Source organism: Eriocheir sinensis, chromosome 55 (assembly GCF_024679095.1).
Source record: "Eriocheir sinensis breed Jianghai 21 chromosome 55, ASM2467909v1, whole genome shotgun sequence".
NCBI classification, from domain to species: domain Eukaryota; kingdom Metazoa; phylum Arthropoda; class Malacostraca; order Decapoda; family Varunidae; genus Eriocheir; species Eriocheir sinensis.
In genome coordinates, this window is record NC_066563.1 from 11364130 (window position 1) to 11390016 (window position 25887).

Genomic DNA, 25887 nt, shown 5'->3' on the forward strand with positions numbered 1-25887 from the left:
ACCACCAGGGCCATGATACTACTCCTGGAAATGCCCAAAACTCTTACGAAAGCCCTGTCAAAATATGTGTACTTGGGGAACGAAATGTTTAGTAATACGGCCTTAAGTTTCACTACGAATATTTCACTCACGAAAGCTTCACCCGATCTATTCCCCCTATGGATACTTTCACCCATAGAAGTTTCACCCACGGACAATTACAATCCGATGCTTTCCTTTTGGGCTCCGATAGCGGCATTAACGACTGGGTTCGAATCTTATCCAATGCAACGGAATCCGATTTGAAGGTCTTGACAGCAGATAACATTAGATATGATGGGAATTTCGAATCTTCAAATCTTCAAATCTTTGGGTCCAGCTTCTCGCGGTTCATGGTGTCAGCTTCATCTCTCTCTATTGATTACTTTATATATTTTCTGTTTTTTTCTACTCACTTCTATTCTTGATCTTCGTCCTTCCTTCCTTCGGAGTGAGAAGCGGTACTAAATGGTTTCTTTAAGGTTGTTTTCATGCGTACTTTACAAGCGGAAGTTTTTATGGGTGGATTCTTCTCGGGTGAAATTTACAAGGACCCCGAATGTGTGTGTGTGTGTGTGTGTGTGTGTGTGTGTGTGTGTGTGCGCGTGTGTGTGTGTTTGTGTGTGTGCGTGTGCGTGTGCGTGTGTTTAGTCGGTCTTAGCGTGTCAAATCAATCATGTCTGCGTAATAAGATACTTTATTATGTAGACTCTTGTGTAATTACGTCATTTATCTGTCTCGGTTCTCTCTCTCTCTCTCTCTCTCTCTCTCTCTCTCTATCTATCTCGCACCCTACAGAACAATGCTACACGGTACTGCACCTCCGAGGGCACGTGGTACACCCTTGAAGGTACTAACCAGACGTGGACCAACTACAGCCAGTGTTCGGCCACGCTCGTCGTCCCGCTGGTGATGAACTCGACGATGGGAATGGTAGGAGCTAGGAAGTCATGTTTGTGGACGTCTGAGATCACTTTATTCATGACAGGAGCTTGTTTGCTAACGATGGACTTCACCTAAAATTGTGTAGGCAAGGCAAAGCTGGGCAGAGTGTTAGATGAGGAAGTTTTGTCAGAGTTGAAGAGGAGTCAGGAGAGAGAGAGAGAGTCGCGTGTTTGATGCTGGGAGGGAGAGGGGAAAGGGTTGATGTGTTTTGATGGTGTGTTTTAAGTAATGGAAGGGGGAGTGCTGTGTTGCGTTGCTGTTATTCTTTTGTATTGGGGCAGAGTTGTGTTATGACTGTTTTTATTACTTTAGGGAAGAGGAAGGGCTGTTTTGTGCTACAGTTCCTTAGTTTTTGCTGTTTTGTATCGTAATTCTTTTGTTTGTGGAATAGGAAATGTTGTTAGAGTTGTGTTATGACTGTTTTTATTACTTTAGAGAAGAGGAAGGGCTGTTTTGTGATACTGTTCTTTAGTTTTCGCTGTTTTGTATCGTAGTTCTTTTGTTTATGGAATATGAAGCGTTGTGTTGTTATTCTTTTGTACCTGTTTCAATTACTTTAGGGAAGAGAAAAGGTTGTGTTGTGCTACAATTCTTTAGTTTTTCGCTTTTTTGTATCGCAGTTCTTTTGTTTAGGGTGAGGAAGTGTTGTGTTGTTGTTACTGTTTTGTTTAGGGGAGATTAATTGTAATGTTTTATTTTATTTTCACGTATTGGTAAGATTAAGTGTTGTGTTGTGTTGTAATTCTTTTTTGTTTAGGGATGAGGGAATGTTATGTTGTTCTGTTAATTTTTTACTGGGAGGGTTAAGTGTCGTGTTGTGTTATGCAGTTATACTTTTGTTCTTTCGTAGCGGTCTTTTTTTTCATTATTGTTTTATTTTTTTTTTACGCCCTTGCACTGTCTCCGCTGCTGTAAAAAAAAATTGTCCTGTAATTCTTTTCCTTTCATTTCACTGCTTTTCCTTTCTTCCATCAGCACCTGCTACACTAACTAACGAATCCTCCATGTTTTCTTTTCGTTCTGGCTACAGTGGGTGCCGGTGGTGAGGGTCGTGTCTCTAGTTGGCTACAGTGTCTCCCTCGCCACACTCTTGGTCGCCTTCTCCGTCCTTGCGTGTATCAAGTAAGTCCGCCGATGTTGTTTTGTCTCCTTGGCGCCCACTGCTATCATTCCCAACACTCGGCCCCCTCCAGCGTCCAGTCCCTCCTTCCATCTGTCATCTCTCCCGCACTTCCTCTTTTGGACTTGTATACCTTCTTCCGCTCTTTTTCTTGGGTGCTCTCTCTCTCTCTCTCTCTCTCTCTCTCTCTCTCTCTCTCTCTCTCTCTCTCTCTCTCTCTCTCTCTCTCTCTCTCTCTCTCTCGATATGTTGCTCCCACTCATCAGTTATCCCTCTCTTCTCTCTCTCTCTCTCTCGACCGTTCTTTCTTTCTCTCTGTGTGCTAATGTTTTATTTTTTTCCACTAATTCCTTTACCGTTCCTCCTCCTCCTCCTCCTCCTCCTCCTCCTCCTCCTCCTTTTGGTCCTCCTCCTCGTCATCGTCCTCCTCTTCCCGAGTGTGTTTTTTCTCCCTGGCAATAAGACAAACTGAAGGACTCTTCGTGGGTCAGGGTCATGCAGGAAGATCAATAATTCAAGTAATGTTTGCGTATGAATGTGAGTGGGTGGTGGTGATGGGGGGGAAGGGAGGAGGGTGTGAGAATATTTGAAGAGGGGTGTGTGTGGGAGGGGAAAAGATGTGTCTGTGAGAGGGAAAGAGGTGTATGTGGAACAGGAAGAGGTGTGTGGGAGGAGGGGGGAGGGGGAAGAGGAAAGGGCTGTGTGTGTGAGAGGAAGAGGTGTGTTGGAGGGGAGGAAGGAGGGGAGGAAGAGGAAAGGGGTGCGTGTTGATTTGGAGGAAGGAGGAAAGGGGTGTGCCGGCTAGGGGATGGTATATTCTCTATCTATCTATCTATTTATCTATCTATCAATCCCCCAGACCGATTCCTTTAAAATCAGGTCACGAGGCAATCAAATCTGTTTAAGGCTTCCCTGCTACATTTCAACATGATGAATTTCTCTAAACTAGCCATCAACTCTTCCAACTAGACGATCTTTTACAGTGGTTATTAGCATACAAGTGGCTGCCTGAGTTGGTGTGCAGGGCATGTGAGGTAGAAGGGAGAGTGTGCACCTGCTATGGGTCATCGTGTGTGTGTGTGTGTGTGTGTGTGTCCGATTCCCTGACTGTTTCATCTCCCAGTCTCTTTGATTTATGAAGCACACACACACACACACACACACACACACACACACAAATATAACCTCTCTTCCCTGCTCCCTTACACTACTTTCACACATTTTTCCTTGACAGATAATGATTAGGTTTCTGCTCTTCCACCCACCGAAGCACACACACGCACACACACATACAACCTCCCCTCCCCTCCCCCCCCCCCCCACACACACACATAATCTCATCATCCTCCCTCTTCCCTCTCCTCCTACACACACGGCCATTCCACCCACACAAACGCAGCTGACGAAAAAAAAAAATACACCACCGTTCGTGTTTTTTTCCCCCCACAACACGCATTAAGAACATTCATTTACCCTTCCCCACCACACACACACACACACACACACACACACACACACACACACACCAAAAATGACAGAGGAGGATGACTGTTTATATATTTCTCTCTCTCTCTCTCTCTCTCTCTCTCTCTCTCTCTCTCTCTCTCTCTCTCTCTCTCTCTCTCTCTCTCTCTCTCTCTCTCTCTCTCTCTCTCTCTCTCTCTCTCTCTCTCTCTCGCTTGCTCCTACCACCTACACATCCACCGAACAGAGACAATGAAAATAGACACCCTGACTCTCTCACTCTCTCCCACTCACTCAGGCGCCTGCGATGTCCTCGAAACACTCTTCACATGCACCTCTTCCTCTCCTTCATCTGCCGGGCGATCGGGGCGCTGGCCAGGAACAACGACATCAACGACATCATCGCGTTGGAGCCTGACTCAGACGGCGGGGTGAGTGCCTCTGAAGGGTGTTAGGGCTGTATTTTAAAACACCATCGCTTCTCACATCAACTATTTCTAAAGGTCAAAGAGGGGATCAATCTGTTTTTCATGAGTGTTTTTAAGGTTCATGGCACAGAAGAAGGGTCAAACTACCACCAGGGTCGTAAAACTACGCCTGGACAGGCCTACAGCTCCTACAAAAGCCATGGCAAATATGTGAACTTGGGCGACGAAATGTTTTAAAATACGACCCATTGATCCTGATTAGTCTGGAGCGATGATTGGATGCTGTTATGTAGGGTTTAAGATGATGGGATTAAGTTTGGTTCGTCTTGATCTTGACTTAAACGTTGGTGTAGAGTTGAAGTATTTGATGTCGTATAGTTTAAAAGAAAGGAATTTGTTATCTATAAAATGATTGTCGGATTATGTGAGTTATGGTTATTATTTTAGGATTCTGTTAGTGTTATCTGAAGTGCATGAATCAAACGGTGCTGTAAGTATGGATAAGAGTATTGGGTCCTTAAGTATGGAAGGGTTGTATGGGGTTGTGTCATGTATGGGTTAGATTTTAGAACTGTGTAACGCATGTATAAAGATCCTGATTCTGCTGGTGGTGTAAGTATAGCTATTAATTTTTGGATTCTGTTAAGCATAGACAGAATGTAGAATTGAGCTGTTTTTTTTTATGGCGAGAGGAAGTAAAATTAAGTACAGACAGAATATACGATTATGCTGTTTTTATGGTAGGAGGAAATAAAGTTGAGGATAGAGAGAATGTACGATTATGCTGTTTTTATGGAAGGAGGAAATAAAGTTGAGCACAGAGAGAATGTAGGAAATGTTGTTTTTGTAATAAGAGAAAGCAAAGTTGAGGATAGAGAAAGTGTAGGATATGTTGTTTTTATGGTAGGAGGAAGTAGAGTTGAGGATAGAGAGAATGTACGATTATGCCGTTTTTATGGTAGGAGGAAGTAAAGTTGAGGATAGAGAGAATGTACGATTATGCCGTTTTTATGGTAGGAGGAAGTAATGTTGAGGATAGAGAGAATGTAGGATATGTTGTTTTTATTTTAAGATGAAGCACAGCAAAATAAGGAGAGGGACTAAGGAAAATAAGGAGGTTCAGGAAAGCAGTGGGCATGAAAGAGAAAGATGCACAAGATAGCAAGGAGAGCAACACTACAGCATATTACAAACAGCCTTTTCGTTGTCATTTACACACTTTCTTCTACCCCCCAAAAATAGAGATATAAGATGGCAAGGAGAGCAAGGAGAATAAGGAGGTTCAGGAAAGCAGTGGCATGAAAGAGAAAGATACACAAGATAGCACGGAGAGCAAGACTGTAGCATATTACAAACAGCCTTTTCGTTATCCTCTGCACACATTCTTTTACCTCCAAAAAATAAAGATATAAGATAGCACGGAGAGCAGGACCGTAGCATATTACAAACAGCTTTTTCTTGCTCTCTGTACGTATCCTTTTAATGCAAAACAAGAGATGATGGAAAGTATGATTTGACACACTCACTGGCGTATAAGAGCTGACCCACAAAGGAGTGCTGTTACGAGGTTACTTAATGCAATAGGGGTCACAAAGATGGGTCGATTTTACATTACAGTTTATTAAAGGGAATGAATCATGTAGGTGTTGGAATATTCTTTGCATGTTAATAGAGGTACAGATGACAGTAATAGTTTCATTTAATAAGATGTTTCCTCGTTCTCTGTAGCTCACTGTAAAGGAAAACAACAGCAATCTTATAAACTACAGGGAATGGAATTTTAAGTAGCGGTAAAGTCTTGGATGTTTTATGATATTTTTATGCGAAAAGTTTACCGACAAGGATGAATGGTGAGAAAAAAACAGATAGTAGTAGTAGTAGTAGTAGTAGTAGTAGTAGTTGTTGTAGTAGCTGTAGTTGTAGTAGTAATAGGAGAAGCAGGAAGTACAAAAAAATAGAGGGGAGGTACCTTAGAGTGGAAGTAAGAGGAGGAGGAAAAAAAAAAGGAAAAGGAGGAAAAATAAGGAGACGAGAGGGAAGGAAAATAAATAAAAGAAGAGGAGGAGAAAAAGGATGTAGGAGAAGGCAAAAAAACGAAAACAGGGGGAAGAAAGAAGGAGGAAGAGAAGGATGAAAAATAAGTAAAGAAGGGAAAGGAAGAGGATAAAGAAAAGAAGGAAAATGAGGACGAAGAAAATGGATGGGAAGCGTGAAAGTCGACGCAATGACAGTTTGTTGACTTCCCTAACTACCTTCCGTCCGCTTATTGTTGACACTCAAACAATCAATCGCGTCCACGGCCAACAAATTTTAAGTTAGGTTCCTCTCGCTTCACCGGTCCCTGAGTCGCTATATTCGGTCCTTCCTTCCTCCTTCCTCTTTGCTGCCCTCTCGTCTTTTCCTTCTTTTTTTTTCTCCGGTCCTTGAGTCGCTATATTCCGTCCTTCCTTTTTCCTTCCTCTTTACTGCCCTTTCGTGCTTTCTTTCTTTTCTTTCTTGTTTTTCTTTTCTTTGGTTTGTTTGGCTGTTTCTGTTTCTTTCGGTCTCTTTCCTACTTTTTCCTTCATTCTTTCTTCATTCATTCATTTTTCCTACCTTCCTTCTTCCTTCCTTCACTCGTTCATTCAATCATTTATTCCTTCCTTCCTTCCTTCCTTCCTTCCTTCCTTCTTCCTTCCTTCAATCATGCATTCAATCCTTCCTTCCTTCCTTCCTTCCTTCCTTCCTTCCTTCACTCATGCATTCAATCATTCATTCATTCATTCCATCCTTCTTTTCTTTCTTCCTTCCTTCCTTCCTTTCTTTCTTCCTCATTTCATTCCTCATTCCTTCCTTTCTTTCTTCCTTCCATCCCTCCTCACTGTCCTTCCTTCCTCTATCTAATCTATTACTCTCTCCGCTATTTTCCTTTTTCCCTCATTCGTTTTCTTCCATTATGTTATTTTTTTTGTCTCCTCTTCGGAGCTTTTATCCTAACCTTCCGGCGGCGATGTGTTCTATTTCTAGACTTTTGCAGATTCCCTCGGTATTGTCAATCTTTCCTTCCCTCGCTTCCATTATATATATTCCGTGGTTTTTTTCCCTCCTCCTCCTCCTCCTCTTACTCCTCTCATCATTCTTTCTGTCATTCTTCTCCTTCCTCGTCTCTCCATCTTCCTCGTCGTTTTCCTCCACTTCCTCCCATTAGGCTAACTTTTCCCTCTTCCGTATCTCTTCACATCGTTTCCTTCTCCTCCTCCTCTCCTCCTCCTCTCCTACATCTCTTTCTCCTCCTCTGTAATATATATATACAATTTTCCTCTTTCTCTTTTCCTCTTCCTTCTTCTTTTGTAATCTTTCTCCTCCTCCTCCCACTCTTTCAAAGCACGCACATTGGGTCCAGCAATAGTAAGCACGCATACATCATGCTTGGGAAACCGCTGCAGGCGATGCAGGAGGAATCGGGTTATTGGGTCACTATCAGCAGTGACCTGAAACACGCGAAGCACTGTAAAAAAGCATAATTATAACAAAGCCAACACTATACTCGGGTTCATAACGAGGAACTTCGAGTGTAAAACGCCAGAAGTGATGTTATCCTTGTATAATTCCATTTTAAGACCGCACCTCGAGTATGCAGTACAGTTCTAGTTTCCTAATTACAGAAAGGACATTGATTTACTGGAAAGGGTTCACCGACGCGCCACGAAAATCATTCCAACCTTAAGGGCTAAACCGTTCGAGGAATGACTCAAGCGACTTGCACTGGAAAAAAAGGCGCCTACGAGAGGATATGATTCAAAAGTTCAATAACGTCGATTACTCCAAATTATTTGAATTGTAAACCAACCCAAGAACTAGAAACTAGAGGGCAGAATAAATCACCAAAGCGGGCAACCTCGTAATAAGCCAATAGGCTTCTGTTGCCTGCATTTCCATGATTCCACGTTTCCTCCTCTCCCTCCTCCTCCCGCTCCTCTCCTCTTCATCTCCTCCTCCATTTCATATATTCAATCTTCCCCTCTCCTCCTCCTCCTCCTCCGCCTCCTCCTTCTCTTCCTTCTTTTTTACTTTCCATTTTCCTGCCACTCCTCCATTTCATATATTTAATCTTCCCCTGTCTCCTCCTCCTCTATCCTCCTCCCTTTCCTCCCCCTCCTCCTCGTCCCCCCCCCCCCCACTGGCTCACCTTGCCTCCCCGTCGCCCATCAATCATGAGCCTCGGGCAGGTATTTTCCCGCAATGCACACTGGGACGGGGTTGTAAATACGAGAATTTTTCCACATTTTAGCGAGATTAAGTCAGGTGTCCCTTCCTTTCTCCAGCTCCCATTTTCTTTATTGTTGGATTTTTGTGGCGTTTTGTGAATTTGTTATTTTGGTTTCAAGGTTTTGGTTTCGTTCTGTTATTTGGGGTTTATGTCTCGTTGATGTTTGTTGTGTGTTTTATTTTATTTGCTTTTGTTTTTTAGCTGATAAAAGGGCGATTTTTGTTTTGTTTTGTTTCTTTAATTTTTTGTTTCTTTCATTCTTTCTTCTTTCTTTATATTATTTATTTTCTAGTGTTCCGTGTTCTTTTTTCTTTCTTCTTTTTATCCTTTTTCTCTCTTCTTTTCTTTCTTTTTTGCTTGCTTGTGTCTTTACTTTCTTTCTTTCTTTCTTTCTTTGTTTTTTCTTTACATTTGCATCCTCCCTTTCTTTTTTTCTTTTCTTTGCTTTCTTCCATCTTTCTTTCTTTCTTTCTTTCTTCCTTTTTTCCTTTCTTTTTTTCTTTCCTTATTCTTTTCTTTACTTATTTATTCATTTCGATATTTTTCTTTCATTCATTCATTCTCTTTTTTCTCTCTTTTTCTTACTTCTTTTCTTCCTTTCTTTCTTTCTTTCCTTATACTTTTCTTTCTTTCTTTATTTATTCATTTCAATATTTTTCTTTCATTCATTCATTCTCTCTTTTCTCTCTTTTTCTTACTTCTTTTCTTCCTTTCTTTCTTTCTTTCTCGTTTAAACTTCCTGAACTGCAGATATCCATTTCATAAATTTAAAAAATGCGAATTGTATGCAACTTTGAATCTTTTTCTTTTTCTCTTTTTCTTCTTTTTCGTTTTCCTTTCTCTTCCGCTCGGCATGAAGGAGTCTCTTTGTTGGATTGGATTACTCGAAGGCTTTTTGTGAATCATTTTTTTAGGGCAAATCTCTCTCTCTCTCTATCTCTCTCTCTCTCTCTCTCTCTCTCTCTCTCTCTCTCTCTCTCTCTCTCTCTCTCTCTCTCTCTCTCTCTCTCTCTCTCTCTCTCTCTCTCTCTCTCTCTCTCTCTCTCTCTCTCTCTCTCTCTCTCTCTCTCTCTCTCTCTCTCTCTCTCTCTCTCTCTTCTCCTGTGATGTTATTCTTTTTCCTCCACTGCTTTCCATATTGTGTGTATTTTTCATGTGTGTGTGTGGATGAGGGGGGGAGGGGGGGTTGTACATGTGTGTGTGTGTGTGTGTGTGTGTGTGTGTGTGTGTGTGTGTGTGTGTGTGTGTGTGTGTGTGTGTGTGTGTGTGTGTGTGTGTGTTTGTGTGCTTGTGTTTTTCCTGCCGATATATATTTTTCTTATCGATCTTTTTTTCTTTTTACTTATCTATTTTTTTCACTCCCTACATCTCTTTTTTTTCCTCCACTTTACCATTCCTAAATTTTCCTGCTAATATACTTTCTTCTTATTCATCTTCATTTTACTTTTTTTATTTATTATCCATCTATTTTTTCTCTCTCTCTCCCTGCCTCGCCTTTTTTCCCCCTCTTTACCATTCCCAAATTTTCCCGCCGATATATTTTCATTACGGAGGCATCAGGGGGCAAACTTTTTCCCTCCCTCTAATACAATTTTCCTCCCCCTACGTGAATTACCTCTCCCATTTCCCGCGAAGGTATCCCCGCCATAAGCCTACGTAAATCTCTGCCGTGTTTAATCATTGTATGTAATCTTGGGTATGTTATTTTTTTTCTTCTTTCCTTTCAGCTTATTGTGTGTGGCTATTCTCGTGTGTGTGTGTTTTGATTTCTTTTATTCTTATGTTTTTTTTCCTTCTTGTTTTCGTTACAGTTTCATCTCTTCATTTTCACGTTTCTCACTTGTTTACGGAATAGCTTTTGTGTTGTAGACTTATATGTATCTTTATTTTTCATTTCCTTCTTGTTGTTTTTGTTTCGTTGTTGTTGTATTACGTGTAACATGTGTACTACGATGTGTGTTTCTCTCTCTCTCTCTCTCTCTCTCTCTCTCTCTCTACATGTCTATCAATCTATCCATCCATCTATCTGTCTATCTTCCTTTCTTTCCCTTCATAATACCTTTTCAGTCCCCGTGCCTTCAATCTCACCTGAACCTCCTCCACATTCTCTTGATTTCCTCTCTCCCACGTTCCACTTTCCACCTCGGACTTCTAACTTTCCCCATTCCTTCCCAAGCGGTGCCTCCTCTTATATTCCCTCCGTCTCTTCACTCTGCAGACGTGGGGTTGCCGGCTCTTTACGTCACTCTGGCAATATTTCATCCTCGCCAACTATTCCTGGATCTTGATGGAGGGACTCTACCTGCATAACCTGATCTTCCTCGCCCTCTTCACCGACAACTCCGCCATCACCCTCTACATCGTCCTGGGCTGGGGTGAGTAAAGGAAAGGCAGGGAAAGGTTGTGAATAAGGTTAAGTTACGTGTTCAACTTTTCGCTTTTGGGGAGCTGCAGCATATTGGCCTTTTTTTCTTTTTCTAACTTTTTATTTCCTTCTTTTTTTCTTTCTTTCTTCCTTTCTTTCTTTTATTTCTTTCCAGTGAGTAAGAAATGATAGAAAAATCCCTCATGTGTGGAAAGTATATATTTTTTTATATCAAAAAGGTAATTCTGTGGGCATTTTAGGTATTTTAAAACCTGAGACATGTAAATTTCCTCAATCTCCTCGAGAAATTTAATCTACTCCATCAATTTTAGTATTTTTTTTAGTCCTAAGCTGTTTTATCTTTGGTGCTGAAAAGAATATATAAAAATTGGTTCTTGTGTCCTCTCTCTCCCCTTCTCCCTTCCCTCCACAGTTTTTCCATTTCCACATCACACATATCTGAGCCGATCTTTCTTTCTCACTTTTCTCTCAACTTTTTTACCTTTTTCTTTTTTGGAGTATGTGCTGTCAATCCTATCTCTCTATCTGCCTATGTATCTTTCTGTCTATCTATCTACACCCACTCTTCTTTATCTCTTTCCTCATTTCTGCATATTCTTCTTTCGTTTCCTTTGTCTTTTTCTCATTTGTTTCTTCACCAAATTCCCGGAAAAAACTCCCTTGTTTGCACCGGTCTCCCCTCCTTCCTGCGAAATACCTTCTTTTCTGTCTTTTTCTTGCGAATATTCACGTTTTCATCGTCTCCACCCTTCCATGCAAGTCGTTTTCCAAGAAGTTTTTCGCTGGAACTCACAAAAAAATGTAGGAAAAAAGTCATCCCTGTGTGCGCGTGTGTGTGTGTGTGTGTGTGTGTGTGTGTGTGTAGGAGAGAGTCGTCTTTCTGTATCTCTCTCTCCTCCCACATGCATACACACCAAACATAATATCCATCCCCTCGCTTCTTCCCTCGTTTCCATGCATTTACATTCACCCTCACCCGTTGCTTCGATTCCCTCCCCTGCTGGTATCACATTTCTTCGCCCTTTGCCCCGCCGCGTCAGGTCTGCCGCTCATCCTGGTGGGGGGCTGGGTGGTGGCGAGGGTGGCGGTGGAGAACACGCTCTGCTGGTTCACCCACGACCATGCCTGGGTTTTCTGGACCTTCGTAAGAGGGCCTGTGGGTATCTCAATCTTGGTAAGTCCACCCCTCGTTTGTGCATGTTAGTTTTTCTTGGATGAACTATTATAAACGAATATCGACTTCCGTTTTCTTTCCGGCTTCTTCATGCAGTGTGTTTAAAGGTGTTTGCAATTTTCTTTTCTGTCTTTTGTTCTTTTTTCTTCAACGCTGTTTCTTTTGTCTGGGTTTAATTGGGATCATGTTCCTCGTGTACGATTATAAAGGTTGCGTGTTTTTTTTCCAGCTATTATTTTTTAGAGCAATCTTCTCCCTCTTAACGGGCCGTCCTCGAGCAAGGCCCCGTTTCCCCTAGTGATACTTGGGGATAAATCTTTAAAAAAAAATCATTAGAGAGAATACAAGGTCAATGGGTGAAATAAAAAAAAATCACTTATATGGAGAAAGCAAGAGGAAACGAGGGAGACGAAGAGGGAACAAAAAAAAAAAAAAGCAAGTCTCATTAGCAAATCAAATAAAAGAGAAAGAAAAAGACAAAATCACACACCTGAATAGAAATGGCGAGGGAGCATGCAGGTGTGAATCGAAAGGGGAATGAAGGAATACGTCAAAGAGAGAGCAAGAGAGACACACAGACTAAACAAAAAGGGGGCAAGAGGCGAGGTGAAGAGAAAGAGGAGAGCAAAGAAATCCCACGACAAAAAGGACAAAATAAAAAGAGAATAAAAAGAGCTGAATAGACGTAAATATGGCAAACAAGGAAGAGGAAAAGGAGTGTGGAACAGCCGATGAAAAGAAGAAGTGAGATAAAAGAGAATGAGAAGTGCACAGAAATAGCACGATCAAAGGGATATAAAAAGGGAATTACTGAAGATACCATAAACAGGAAGTGGAGGAGGAGGAGGAAGATGAAGATGATGAGGGGGAAAGAGTAGGTGAAGGATGTCGAACGATATAAAAGGAAAATATAAAGGCAGGAAGAGGATGAGAAGGAGGAGGAGGGATATTAAAAAAGGAATTACTGCAGAGACCGTAAACAGGAAGAGAAGGAGGAGGAGGAGGAGGAAAAGAGGAGGAGGGGAGACTGAAGGGAAGGATCCCGAAAAGAAGAAGAAAATGAAAGCAAGAAGAAGGGAAGGAGGGGAGGAGGGAAAGGAGGGAGGGAGAAAAGGGAAAGAGGAAAAAGAGGGAGGAAATTGAAGGAGGAAGATGGTGAGAAGGGAGAAGAGAGAAGACTGAGAAGAGGAAGGGGAAAGGGAAGGAAAGAAGAGGAAGAAAAAAAAAAAAAAAAGGAAGCAAGAAGGAGAGGTAAAAGAGGAACAAGGAAGTGAAGGAGGAGAGTGAAGAGAGGAGGGGAAGTGAAAAAAAAACAAAGAAGAGGAGGAGGAGGAGGAGGAGGAAGAAGAAGGAGGAGGGAACAGAAAGAAGAATACCAGAAGAAAAAATAAAAAAAAGAAAAAAGGAAGGAGGGAAGATGAGATGAAGGAGGAGGAGGAGGAAGGAAAGAAAAATGAGTGAGGCAAAGTAAAAAAAAAGAAAAAAGAATAGGAGAGGCAGAGTTTTCTTCTCCTGCTCTTTGTGAGGGGGGAGAAGAGAGGCAAAAAGGAGGGAGGGGAGGAAAGTACGAGAGTGTGAGAAAGGAGAGAAGAGAGATGAGAGACGTGGAGGAAACTCTATTAGGAGTAAAAAAAAGGTCAGGAGGAGGGGTGAGAGAGGAAAAGGGGAGAGAGAGAGATGAGAGGAGGAGGAAGAAGGGAGGGGAGGAGGAGGAGGAGGAGGAGGAAGAGGAAAGATGAAACACCCACACACACACGCCAAAAAAAAAGAAAGGAAAGAAAAGGAAGAAAAAGTATGCTCAGATATTTTCTTCAGGGACAGGCGTGATTCTCTCTCTCTCTCTCTCTCTCTCTCTCTCTCTCTCTCTCTCTGCGGCAAAACAAGTGCACGACTCACCCGGCATTGTCTCACTCATGGATTTCCGATACTGACCTGTTTTGTGTCTCGAGCAGGTGAACCTGAACCTGAAGCACTGCCACTGAAGCAGAGAGAGAGAGAGAGAGAGAGAGAGAGTTATGATTTCACCAGTTTACGATCTAACTTTGAACCCTTTTCTTACCTCTCTCTCTCTCTCTCTCTCTCTCTCTCTCTCTCTCTCTCTCTCTCTCTCGCTCTCTCTCTCTCTCTCTCTCTCTCTCTCTCTCTGTCTCTCTCTCTCTCTCTCTTTCTATTTCCTTTCCTCAACCTCCTCGTCTTCCTCCTCCTTTTCCTCCTCCTCCTCGTCTTCCTCCTGCCCTCTCTCTCTCTCTCTCTCTCTCTCTCTCTCTCTCTCTCTCTCTCTCTCTCTCTCTCTCTCTCTGCCCCCCCCCTAAAACAACCAGTAGTATTTCCTTTAGTCACCCCAAAACAAGATCGTACTTAACCATTTCCGGATGACGTATGTTACTGTTTTCCTCCGCCAGGTGAGCTTCGCGCTGTTCGTAAACATCGCCAGGGAGTTGCTGCTCAAGTTGAAGTCCTCGACCACTCCGGAGAGCCGCCGCTGCCGCTACAGGTGAGACTGAGGTCATAGTCATAAAGGTTAGGGCTCCTGATACGTTTTTTCTCTAAGCCCACAGAGGAGGTTAACCTAGTTCTTATGGGTTGTTTTCCCGTTCAAGTCGCATAAGTTCATATTCTTAAACGTCTCTGGCTTCCATTACAGTTATTTTCCAAGGCCACAGGGAAGAGTAACCTAATTTTCATGGGTGATTTTCCCCTTCATGGTGCAGTAGTCGTGTCCATTAAGACCCCCAGTAGTATGTAATGGCGACAGTGACGGGACCAAAAAATTCATGCAAGCATGATCAAGAATTAGCACCAAAAATGACGTCGAAAAATTTTATACGTTGAATTTGCCGGCCGGGGCAGCCAGCCGCGCGGGCAGCCAGCCGCCGAGGGGACCTCCCCACTACCCACCCGGGTAGTGGTGAAAAGCTACCCAAAGTGACCATTCCCCCCCAACCCCCCCCCCAACCCCCCCTCCACCCCCCACCCCCCACCCCCACCCCAAACCCCACCACCTTCCACGCCATCGTGTCTCCCCCTACCCCCCGGAGGCATGAGCGTCACCCTCCTGCCGGGGATTGGTTAGGGGCGTCCTTTCGCGCCGTGCCGGGGCGTCGCCCTCCTGCCGGGCGATCGGTTAGCGCGAGCGGTGAGTTGTTCAGGGGGATCGGTTAGGCGTCCTTTCGCACCGTGCCGGGCGTCCCCCTCCCTGCCGGGGGATCGGTTGGGGGCGTCCTTTCGCCCCAGTGCCGGGGATCGGTAAAGGGCCTCCTTTCGCACCGTGCCGGGCGTCACCTCCTGCCGGGGGATCGGTTAGGGGCGTCCTTTCGCCCCAGTGCCGGGGGATCGGTTAGGGGCGTCCTTTCGCACCGTGCCGGGGCGTCCTTTCGCCCCAGTGCCGGGGGATCGGCTAGGGGCGTCCTTTTGCACCGTGTCGGGGCGTCACCCTCCTGCCGGGGATCGGTTAGCGCGAGCGGTGACTTGTTGAGCGGAGGCCTGTGGCTACCATTCCCCCTCCCTCTCCCTCTTCCCCTCCCGCTATTGGTTTTTTTTTTCAGTTTGCCAGCATGTGTGTGCGTGTCCCCCTCTACCCCACCCCTCGCGAGCGGTGACTTGATGGTCAGTCTGAGGGTACCATTCCCCCTCCCTCTCCCTCTACCCGCTATTGATTTTTCAGTTTGCCAGCATATGTGTGTGTGTGTGTTTGTGTGTGTGTGTGTGTGTGTGTGTGTGTGTGTGTGTGTGTGTGTGTGTGTGTGTGTGTGTGTGTGTGTGTGTGTGTGTGTACTGTTGATTTTCATATTGACTGGAGTTATATCGATTGTCTTTTCAGTGAGGGGGTAGGAGCGGGAAAAGTAGATTTTATACATTTTTATTGAAATATAGTGGAAAAAACTGGTATGACAAGTTATTATATTACCTTAATCTAGTCTATTTTATTTGTTCTTTCTTAATCCAGGCTAATTTGTTCTTTCTTAATCCAGACTAAATACATGCTAAGCCTAAAAACAAAAAACACACAATCGCCATAAAAAAAAGACATATTACAAACTCACACCGTACAGGCTCAAAGAAATACAATGGAAACCCACCCACCCTACCCCTTTTTTTTTCCCACCCCCAAAATAAATCCTAATTGAAAGAGACATATTACAAACTTATGTCGTACATGCCCAAAGACAGCCCATAAAAAGATGACAACACGAATACATATACAAATGAAGAAAAAAAATACACAACACAAGTACATTGACTGACTGTCGTCCAATTTTCATATACAGGGTGTCCCACGAGTTATGGTAAATACTTTGAGAGATGATGTATCAGGTAATTCTAAGTGAAAATTACTCTATACACATATGCTCGTTTTTGCTTTATTATGCGAGAAATTGAGTGTTTAGGTGTGGCGGTTTGTGTGCTGCCGGGGGCTGCGGGGCCATGTTGTGTAGGGAGCAACAGCTGACTGACTGCCCGGGCATGATGCCGCCAATCTGTAGCCTAGTAATAAACATTTGCATTTATTACAACATGGGGCTGCATTATCAACAAATAACACTTACTGAGTGACCAAATAAATTACTGTGCGGGATAATCAAAGAAAAAAATACTCCGAACTTAACAATGGAACAGTTAGAAAAAACGCTTTATGCAGACATGGCAACTCACAGCAAGGAATGCCGACAGTCTGTTGAGGCGTGCGTAAACGTCGCACTGAGAAGTGTTTCCTGACTACACTTTATCGAAATAACCTCTGGAAAAAGCCCTTTACCTTCACTAATATTGAATACTCAGACATGATGTTTATCTACGGATTCTGTAACGGTAGCTCCTGGGCTGCCGCACAAGAATACAGACAAAAATATCCTGACAGAAGACATCCTGACAGCAGAGTATTTTGCCGAGTTTTCCAGCACCTAAGAGATTTTGGAACTTTCCCGGGAGTGCTTGCAACAGCTGAGCGTGCAGAAGGGGCACAGGAAGGTAGGGGTGTTGTTCAAGCAGCATTAAGAAGCCCGAGCATAAGCACACGGAGGCTTTCATCGCGTCTGGGAGTTACACGCATGTCAGCTTGGCGCACGCTGAGGAGAGAAGGCTTTCACCCGTACCATTTACACAAAACACAACACCTAAAACCAGAAGACCATGAAAAGAGACTGAATTTTTGTCACTGGCTCCTTCAACACCAACACCACAGCAACCACATTCTGTACACAGACGAGGCAACATTTACACGCCACGGAGTAACAAACACTCACAATGATCACTGGTGGGCAAAGGAAAATCCACACCAAACTGTTGAAAGCAACTTCCAGCATCGCTTCTCCGTAAACGTTTGGTGTGGCATTGTGGATGACCTACTTCTTGGACCTTTCATTTTCAAGGGGCGCCTAACAGGGGACGTCTACCATGACTTTTTGAGAGATGAGCTTCCTCTCCTTCTGACAGAAGTTCCACTACACATTTATGAACATCTCATACTACAACAGGATGGTGCACCACCACACTCCAGTAAACGAGTCAAGGAATACCTCAACCAGCTATTTCCTGAGAGGTGGATTGGTCGAGGAGGCCCTCAGCAATGGACATAGAGATCCCCTGACCTAACCCCACTGGATTTCTACTTATGGGGTCACATGAAGTCTTTGGTGTACAAGAATAAACCGCATTCAAGAGAACAGCTAATTCAGCGGATCCAGGAAGTGACACAGGAAATAAAGAACAACAGACCAATGCTGAGGAGGGTGACGACATCGGTCCTGGATCGAGCAAGGAAGTGTATTGAGTGTGAAGGCTCTCACTTTGAACACTTGTTGTAAGATGAGTTATCACACTGGCGTTTAAACACTACACTGTGTCAACTGTCACAGCCCCACAGTGAGCGCAGTGAGTTGCCATGTCTGCATAAAGCGTTTTTTCTAGCTGTTCCATTGTTAAGTTCGGAGTATTTTTTTCTTTGATTATCCCGCACAGTAATTTATTTGGTCACTCAGTAAGTGTTATTTGTTGATAATGCAGCCCCATGTTGTAATAAATGCAAATGTTTAATACTAGGCTACAGATTGGCGGCATCACGCCCGGGCAGTCAGTCAGCTGTTGCTCCCTACACACTTGGCCCCGCAGCCCCCGGCAGCACACAAACCGCCACACCTAAACACTCAATTTCTCGCATAATAAAGCAAAAACGAGCATATGTGTATAGAGTAATTTTCACTTAGAATTACCTGATATATCATCTCTCAAAGTATTTACCATAACTCGTGGGACACCCTGTATAAAATACGGTCGTGGGAAATCGGAGGCGTGTATACGCCGCTTAAATCACACCGATAGCGCACGTTCCCCACACTCTTTTTTCATAGACGAAACGGTTACGTATATACACCACTTTACTCACGCTCGTGTCTCCCTTCGCTTCGATTGTCGCAGATGGACTGAAAAGAGGTGCAAGGGACGGCGTGGCGTGGTGGTCGCTGCTCGGAGGCAATAAATAACTCGGTCACCAAGCCGAGGCCTTGCTTCCGCTGTCTTACTTTTTTTTTTTTTTTTTCCCCGTTCTCTCTCCTCTCTCTCTCTTTCTCTCCTTATAAGTTTATAAACTATACTTTTCACAGACTCATTCGTGATAAAATGAGCAACTTTTCTTCAATAAATTTCCCTGGGTGGAGGGAGGTGGGGGAATGGTAGCCACAGGCCTCCGCCCAAGGAGGGAGGTGGGGAATGCAGCCACAGGCCTCCGCCCAACAAGCCGACGCTCACATAAGGGTGGGTATAGAAGGGGTAGGGGGAGACATGGTGGCGTGGGCACGCCGGAAAGGCGTAGGGGACTGCCGCATGCACACCAGTTTTTTTTTTTTTTCCCGCCCAAACACGCATGTCGTGCTCCAAAACTCGAGTCTTAAGTCCACCCGGCAGGAGGGTGACGCCCCGACACGGTGCGAAAGGACGCTCCTAACCGATCCCCCGGCACTGGGGCGAAAGGACGCCCCTAACTGATCCCCCGGCAGGAGGGCGACGCCCCGGCACGGCGCGAAAGGAGGCCCCTGGCCGATCCCCCGGCACTGGGGCGAAAGGACACCCCGGCACGGTGCGAAAGGACGCCCCTAACCGATCCCCCGGCACTGGGGCGAAAGGACGCCCCTAACCGATCCCCCGGCAGGAGGGTGACGCCCCGGCACGGTGCGAAAGGAGGCCCCTACCTGATCCCCGGCACTGGGGCGAAAGGACGCCCGGCACGGTGCGAAAGGACGCCCTAACCGATCCCCTGAACAACTCAGCTCGCGCTAACCGAGCCCCGGCAGGAGGGCGACGCCCCGGCACGGCGCGAAAGGACGCCCCTAACCAATCCCCGGCAGGAGGGTGACGCTCATGCCTCCGGGGGGTAGGGGGAGACACGATGGCGTGGAAGGTGGTGGGGTTTGGGGTGGGGTGGGGTGGAGGGGGGGGTTGGGGGTTGGGGAATGGTCACTTTGGTGCTTTCACCACTACCCGGTGGGTAGTGGGAGGTCCTCGGCGGCTGGCTGCCCGCGCGGCTGGCTGCCCTGGCCGGCAAATTCAACGTATAAAATTTTTCGACGTCATTTTTGGTGCTAATTCTTGATCATGCTTGCGATTTTTTTTTGGTCCCGTCACTGTCGCCATTACATACTACTGGAATGGTCACTTTGGGTAGCTTGTCACCACTCCCCGGTTGGGTAGTGGGGAGGTCCCCTCGGCGGCTGGCTGCCCGCGCGGCTGGCTGCCCCGGCCGACAAATTCAACGTATAAAATTTTTTCGACGTTATTTTGGTGCTAATTCTTGATCATGCTTGCGAATTTTTTGGTCCCGTCACTGTCGCCATTACATACTACTCCCAGTAACTTCTACGAGAGGCTTTTCAAACAGGGTAACTGATTAGCCGATATGTTTAGCCCTTGACTGCGGATTTCTACAGTCACACATCACCAAGCTACAGGAATGAAACAAAAAGTGGCTGCTACAATTCAGTGAAGAAAAAATATAAAGTCCTGCACCTTGGGAGGGGATATCCAGCACACCAAAACCACATGGGAAACACTCCACTATCCACCACAGAGCCATAGAAAGCCCTGGGAGTATATGTTTCCAGGCTACCAGTAAGGCTAAATCCGCCAATCGCAGCGGACGGGTTAAGACTTCACGCCGAGCCTCTGCCAGCTGCCACGCCACGGAATTTGATTTAAGGACCTCGGCGGAATGGACAACTCCTCACCACCGTTGCCAGACTATCGTACTCAGAGCTTCATATTTACCGGTTTCTCAGCCGTAGCTATTGCTAAAAACACCAATAATTAACCATTTTAACGATAACTATATATGAAGGCAGTTATTGAGGTTGAGGAGCCAGTTTATGTGTCGGAAATCAGCAAAATCGGAGGCTGAGTACGACAATCTGGCAACGTTGCTCCAAACCGTTTTCCAGGCTGGTTACAAGGTTTCGTTTTCTTTAACAATATTTTCCCGGTCGTGGTAGCCTTGCCGAGAGGTTTAGAGGGAGACTATTATAAGTGCGTCCCGAAGGGGTGTGACTGTGTCTCGCATTTCAAGGTTTTTCTGATTTCTCTTTTGTGTTTTCGCTGAGTTATTCCGCTTCTCCATTTCTTTGCTTTTTTCTTCTTCCTTTTCCTCTTCCTCCTCTTCCTTCTCTTCCTCGTCTTCCTCCTCGTCTTTCTCCTTCTCTTACTTTTCCTCTTACTTTCCCTCTTCATCTCTCTCTCTCTCTCTCTCTCTCTCTCTCTCTCTCTCTCTCTCTCTCTCTCTCTCTCTCTCTCTCTCTCTCTCTCTCTCTCTCTCTAAATAGACGTTTTGCCCCGAAGAAAGTATTGTTTTCCGTGTGTGCTCGATTCTCCCACGCTGGTTACTCCGAAGAAAGTATGTGTTCGATTCTCCCACGCTGGTTAACCCGAAGAAAGTATGTGTTCGATTCTCCCACGCTGGTTACTCCGAAGAAAGTATGTGTTCGATTCTCCCACGCTGGTTACTCTGAAGAAAGTATGTGTTCGACTCTCCCACGCTGGTTACTCCGAAGAAAGTATGTGTTCGATTCTCCCACCCTGGTTACTCCGAAGAAAGTATGTGTTCGACTCTCCCACGCTGGTTGCCCCGAAGAAAGTATCTGTTCGATTCTCCCACGCTGGTTAACCCGAAGAAAGTATGTGTTCGATTCTCCCACGCTGGTTACCCCGAAGAAAGTATGTGTTCGCTTCTCCCACGCTGGTTAACCCGAAGAAAGTATGTGTTCGATTCTCCCACGCTGGTTACCCCGAAGAAAGTATGTGTTCGATTCTCCCACGCTGGTTACCCCGAAGAAAGTATGTGTTCGATTCTCCCACGCTGGTTAACCCGAAGAAAGTATGTGTTCGATTCTCCCACGCTGGTTATAAGGTCTCTGTTTCTTTTGTTTCTCCCCTGGATCGCGTCTAGCTATTCCGAGGGTCTCACGAACGGGCTATCAAATAAGTGGGTCCCGCGGGAATATAGTTTTGCTCTGCTTTTCCGAACGAATTCATGTTATTTGTGGTTTCTTTCTAAGCAGGTTGGTTATAAGAAGATGCAAACGTATGAAGAGTTTTTTTCCTTATGGTTATTTTGAATCTTGAGTCCGTTTTTTCGACCATCTCGGTATCTAATTAAAGCTTACACGTTTATTAATATTTATATATTAATTTATCTACGTACGTGGCTCTCTTCAAATTTAGGTGTGGTGGTCTTCAGCGTATAAGGAAACAAGGAAAAAAAAAAGATACACATCCCTTTTTATGCATTTTAAAGTCTTCTTTTTCTTCTTGTTCTTCGTTTAGTGTCCTTACTTTCCCTTATGGAGTAGAAAGGGTTCATGATTAATTTTGTTTAACGTCTCGCCTTTAACACGAAATCAATGGTCGTGTCGTGAAGGGCGAAGCATGGAGCCAGCGAGGCCAAGACGGAGGAGTGTTTGTCTTGAAGCTCCAGCGACGAGTGGCTCTGGACGGGACATACAGGAGGCGGCTTAGGAGGAGTGTCCCGGTGATCTGTGACGCGGAGGAGGATGAGCTGGGACGAGGGGCAAGGGAGAGGGGAAGGAGAGGTGTGTGAGTGGCGCCTTCAAGGAGGGAACGAAAGTCTTGTGTTGGTGACGCCGGGTACTGAATAACCATGAGGCGGGGCGGGGCGGAACGAGCGGGAAAGGAGAGGGAGGCAGGAAAGAGAGAAAAATATACCTAATGACATGTAAAGAGAGAGAAGTGTTTACCGGCATCCATTCAGCTCACGTGTTTGTATTTTTAGAACCTTTGCCGTGTTTTCCCGTCACAAAAAGCATCGGATCTCCCACAAGTTTTGATGGAATCCTTACTGACCCAATTTAGCATGCGCGTGTGTGTTTCATCACCCCTGTTATGTTTCCTGACTTAAAGAGTGTTGGATTGCTTACAAGTTATAATTGAATCACTTAACTCAGCGTGTGTGTGTGTGTGTGTGTGTGTGTGTTAGAGCCACTAGATAATGTGGAGCAGTGAATCCTTCAACTTAATCTAACCCAAACTCTATTTATTCTACTCACGTTTGGATCCTATTATCATTTAGGACATTTTGAGTTTTCCTTCTAATTAACTCATCACTGTAATGCGTTTTTTTAGATCAAAGGGAAAAATACTATTGACAAGCTATAATCGTTACTGAGGAAAAGAAAGACGCACGGATGTTATTTGTTTTTCGTAAAAGTAAATTTGTATTGTGAACCTTCAGTCTCTTCTTCCACACGACGAACCATTAAAAGAAAAATCGGAACAAAGCTAACTAGTGCAGTCAATACCGCCTCTCCCTTCCTCCCTCTCTCCTCCCTCTGTCCCTCCTTCCTCCTTCCTCCCTCTCTGTCCCTCCTTACTCCCTCTCTCCTCCCTCTGTCCCTCCTTCCTCCTTCCTCCCTCTCTGTCCCTCCTTACTCCCTCTCTCCTCCCTCTGTCCCTCCTTCCTCCTTCCTCCCTCTCTGTCCCTCCTTCTCTCTCTCCTCCCTCTGTCCCTCCTTCCTCCTTCCTCCTCTCTGTCCCTCCTTACTCCCTCTCTCCTCCCTCTGTCCCTCCTTCCTCCTTCCTCCCTCTCTGCCCCTCCTTACTCCCTCTCTCCTCCCCTCTGTCCCTCCTTCCTCCTTCCTCCCTCTCTGTCCCTCCTTACTCACGCTCTCCTCCCCTCTGTCCCTCCTTCCTCCTTCTCTCCCTCCTTCCCTCTCTCCCTCTCTCACTTCGGCGGAACAACAACAACACCGTGAAAGTGGGAGGAAACGTCACTTTTGGCGGGTATACTAAAAACATCTCTCCCCTTCAATCCCCTCTTCACAAAGCCCAAGTACTCTTCCTTCACTACCAGCCTCGAAACTTATCAAGAACCTCCCTTTCAACTACCATCGGCTCAAAAAAGAACTCCTTGCCTCTTGACCTTCAACCGAGCGCTTCCACACACAAATAACCGTCTGTCATTCTCGCTGTCTCTCTACAACACTTGAAGCTAGCCAATAACACACTCGACGTCAGATGAACACTCCTTGCTTCTCTTCACTCTCAACCGTTCTTCGCCAGAGACGCGGACACAAAAAAATGATCTACCACTCTTTATACCTTTCTGCTACCCTTGAAACTAGCCTTTAACACACTCTGAACCACCATAGACGTTAAAATGAACACTCCTTGATTTTCTTTCACCCTCAACTGACTCTCCACACAAATACACACGCACACACACAAAAAAAACTCTACCTTTCTCGATGTCTCCCCACCACATCTACCACACCTGAAATTAACCAAGAACTCTCTCAACCACTATCGACGCAAAAGAACACTACCTGCATCTCCTAAACACTCAATTGGCCCATTTCATACGCGCCCTCCTCATGCACCACCCTCACCCTTGTCTGTCTGGTTAACTTCTTTCCAAACACGCACTCCTTCACCACTCACCCTCGCCTCTGTGTTCGGTTCCCTTCTTCCCATGCTCCTAGTCCTCTCCAATCTCACCTCAGTCAATCCACGGTTCTTTTCTTTCCATGCTCTCCCTCCTCCACCCTCGGCTCTGACTGTATTTTGTTCCGTTCTTTCAATGCTCGCCGTCCTCCCCTCCCCACCCGCCCCTTCGCCTCAGTGTTGGGTTCTCTTCTTCAGGAGGTGGGCTCGCTCGACGCTAGTTCTCGTCCCGCTCTTCGGTGTCCACTACGCGATGCTCCTCGGCTTCACCTTCTTCATGGGCAAGAACTCCACCATCGAGATCATGTGGCTCTTCACCGACCAGTTCTTCGCCTCGTTCCAGGTATCGAGTGTCTGTTATTTTGTTTTCCTTTGAATGATTCTTTTCTTTCTCTCTCTTTTGACTGGCTTTTTTTTCTCTCTGGACTGATTGAATGATTCCAGTGACTGGTTTTGTTTTCTTTCTCTCACGTGCGTTTCTTGTATCTCTTTTGTTCGTGTCAAGGTTACGTTTTCTTTGCGTTTATTTGACACTCCTGCGGGTTCTCCTTTTGCCTCTTTGTGCTTTGTATTCATGCTTATAAATACCTTCCTTGCTTGGTTACTTCAAGATTGTTTGTCACTTCATTTATTTGGTGTCATTGCAGGTATTAATAACACCCGCACTTCCTTGACATTGATAAAGCATAGTTATAACAGTACCTCTTCTTCAGGCCACTCCTGTTTGCTTTGTAGGGACAGCGAATTAGCGTCCTTTTTTATTGTGTTTTCATTGTTTATTGCCCGTCAGCTGTTTTCTTTACCGTAACACAAAATAAACAGAGCTGTCTATATACTTATTGACGCTTCTCTAGGAATTATATGTAGGAAGAGGCCGCAAAACAAAAGACAAATAAACAATGTATCTTACCCACACTACCCAAACCTCAGAACTCCACACCAGAAACAATTCGAGCGCACTTCTGCATTCCCCCCTCCCCTCCCAGACCAGCCCAGAGCCCAGCACAGCGCCCTTGTAAACCCATTCTTGAAGCTAAGCCCAAGTAAACTCCCTCACTCCTACCCTGGAAGCAAATGCAGAACTTCCATTTTAAGCACCAATGACACAAAGTAAGCACTCCCTGCCTCTTCTCGACCTTCAACCGACCCTCTCCACACGCACAAACTATCTACTGTTATCGATCTCTCTCTCTACCACCTTTGAAAATACCCAAGAATCTCTCTCAGAAGCACTACGTCGTAAAATGAGACACTTCTTCCCTCTCTTCGACCTTCAACCGCCCGTCTCCTCACACACAAAAAATATCACTCTCTCTATCTCTCTACCGCCCTTGAAACGAACCAAGAACTCAATCTCCCTCTGAGCTACCATCGACGTTCAACAAACACTGCTTTCTTGCCTGTCTACCTCAACCGTCCGTCTCCAAACACACAAAATCTTTCACTCTCTATATCTCTCTACCGCCCTTGAAACGAACCAAGAACTCAATCTCCCTCTGAGCTACCATCGACGTTAAACAAACACTGCTTTCTTGTCTGGCTCCCTCAACCGTCCGTCTCCAAACACACACACACACACAAAAAAAAAAAAAAAACTATCTTGTCCTATGGAACGAGCTCTTCATCTTCCCTTTTATCCACACACACACACACACACACGCACAAAAAAAACAACTTGGAACGGGCTCCTCGTCTTCCTTCTTATCCACACACGCACACACACAAGAAAAAACTGTCTCGGAACGCACCCTTCATCTTCTCTCCTCGCCCCCACACCCCAGGGCTTCTTCGTGGCAACACTGTACTGCCTCTTGAACGGGGAGGTGAGGTCGGAGCTGCATAAGATTTGGCACCACTGGCAGATGAACAGCAAGACGGAGAAAAGCATCAACTTCCACTCCGCCTTGTCGCAGTCGAGGACATACTTCAGGTACGACTCTCCAGGTTCCTCCCTTTTCAGTTCCTCTTATTGGTTTCCTTTTGCTTTATTATTGTTGCTTTTAATCTTCCTCGGTCTTCTTCTTTCTCCACTTGTCTTCGTCTTTGTTTGACCCTTTCTGCGTTTTCTCATTTTTTTTTTTGGGGGGGGTTACATCTCTGCCTATAGCGCCCGGTAGGCTTTCTTCAAGGGCCTGGTGGTCGTTCCAAGCCCGTCACAGCGCAGGC

At 45.2% G+C, this 25887-nt stretch overlaps 1 protein-coding gene across 3 annotated transcripts in view; it reads left to right on the forward strand.

Moving 5' to 3' along the window:
• Positions 1-25887, forward strand: part of LOC126984077 (parathyroid hormone/parathyroid hormone-related peptide receptor-like) — a 115416-nt gene that overhangs the window by 69682 nt on the left and 19847 nt on the right. For all 3 annotated transcript variants that reach the window (XM_050837475.1, XM_050837473.1, XM_050837474.1), the window contains exons 5-12: positions 817-951; positions 1994-2085; positions 3846-3978; positions 10443-10599; positions 11651-11784; positions 14187-14278; positions 23920-24064; positions 25503-25651. In XM_050837475.1, coding sequence (XP_050693432.1) covers positions 817-951; positions 1994-2085; positions 3846-3978; positions 10443-10599; positions 11651-11784; positions 14187-14278; positions 23920-24064; positions 25503-25651 — 1037 coding nt within the window. The remainder of the gene's footprint in view (positions 1-816; positions 952-1993; positions 2086-3845; positions 3979-10442; positions 10600-11650; positions 11785-14186; positions 14279-23919; positions 24065-25502; positions 25652-25887) is intronic.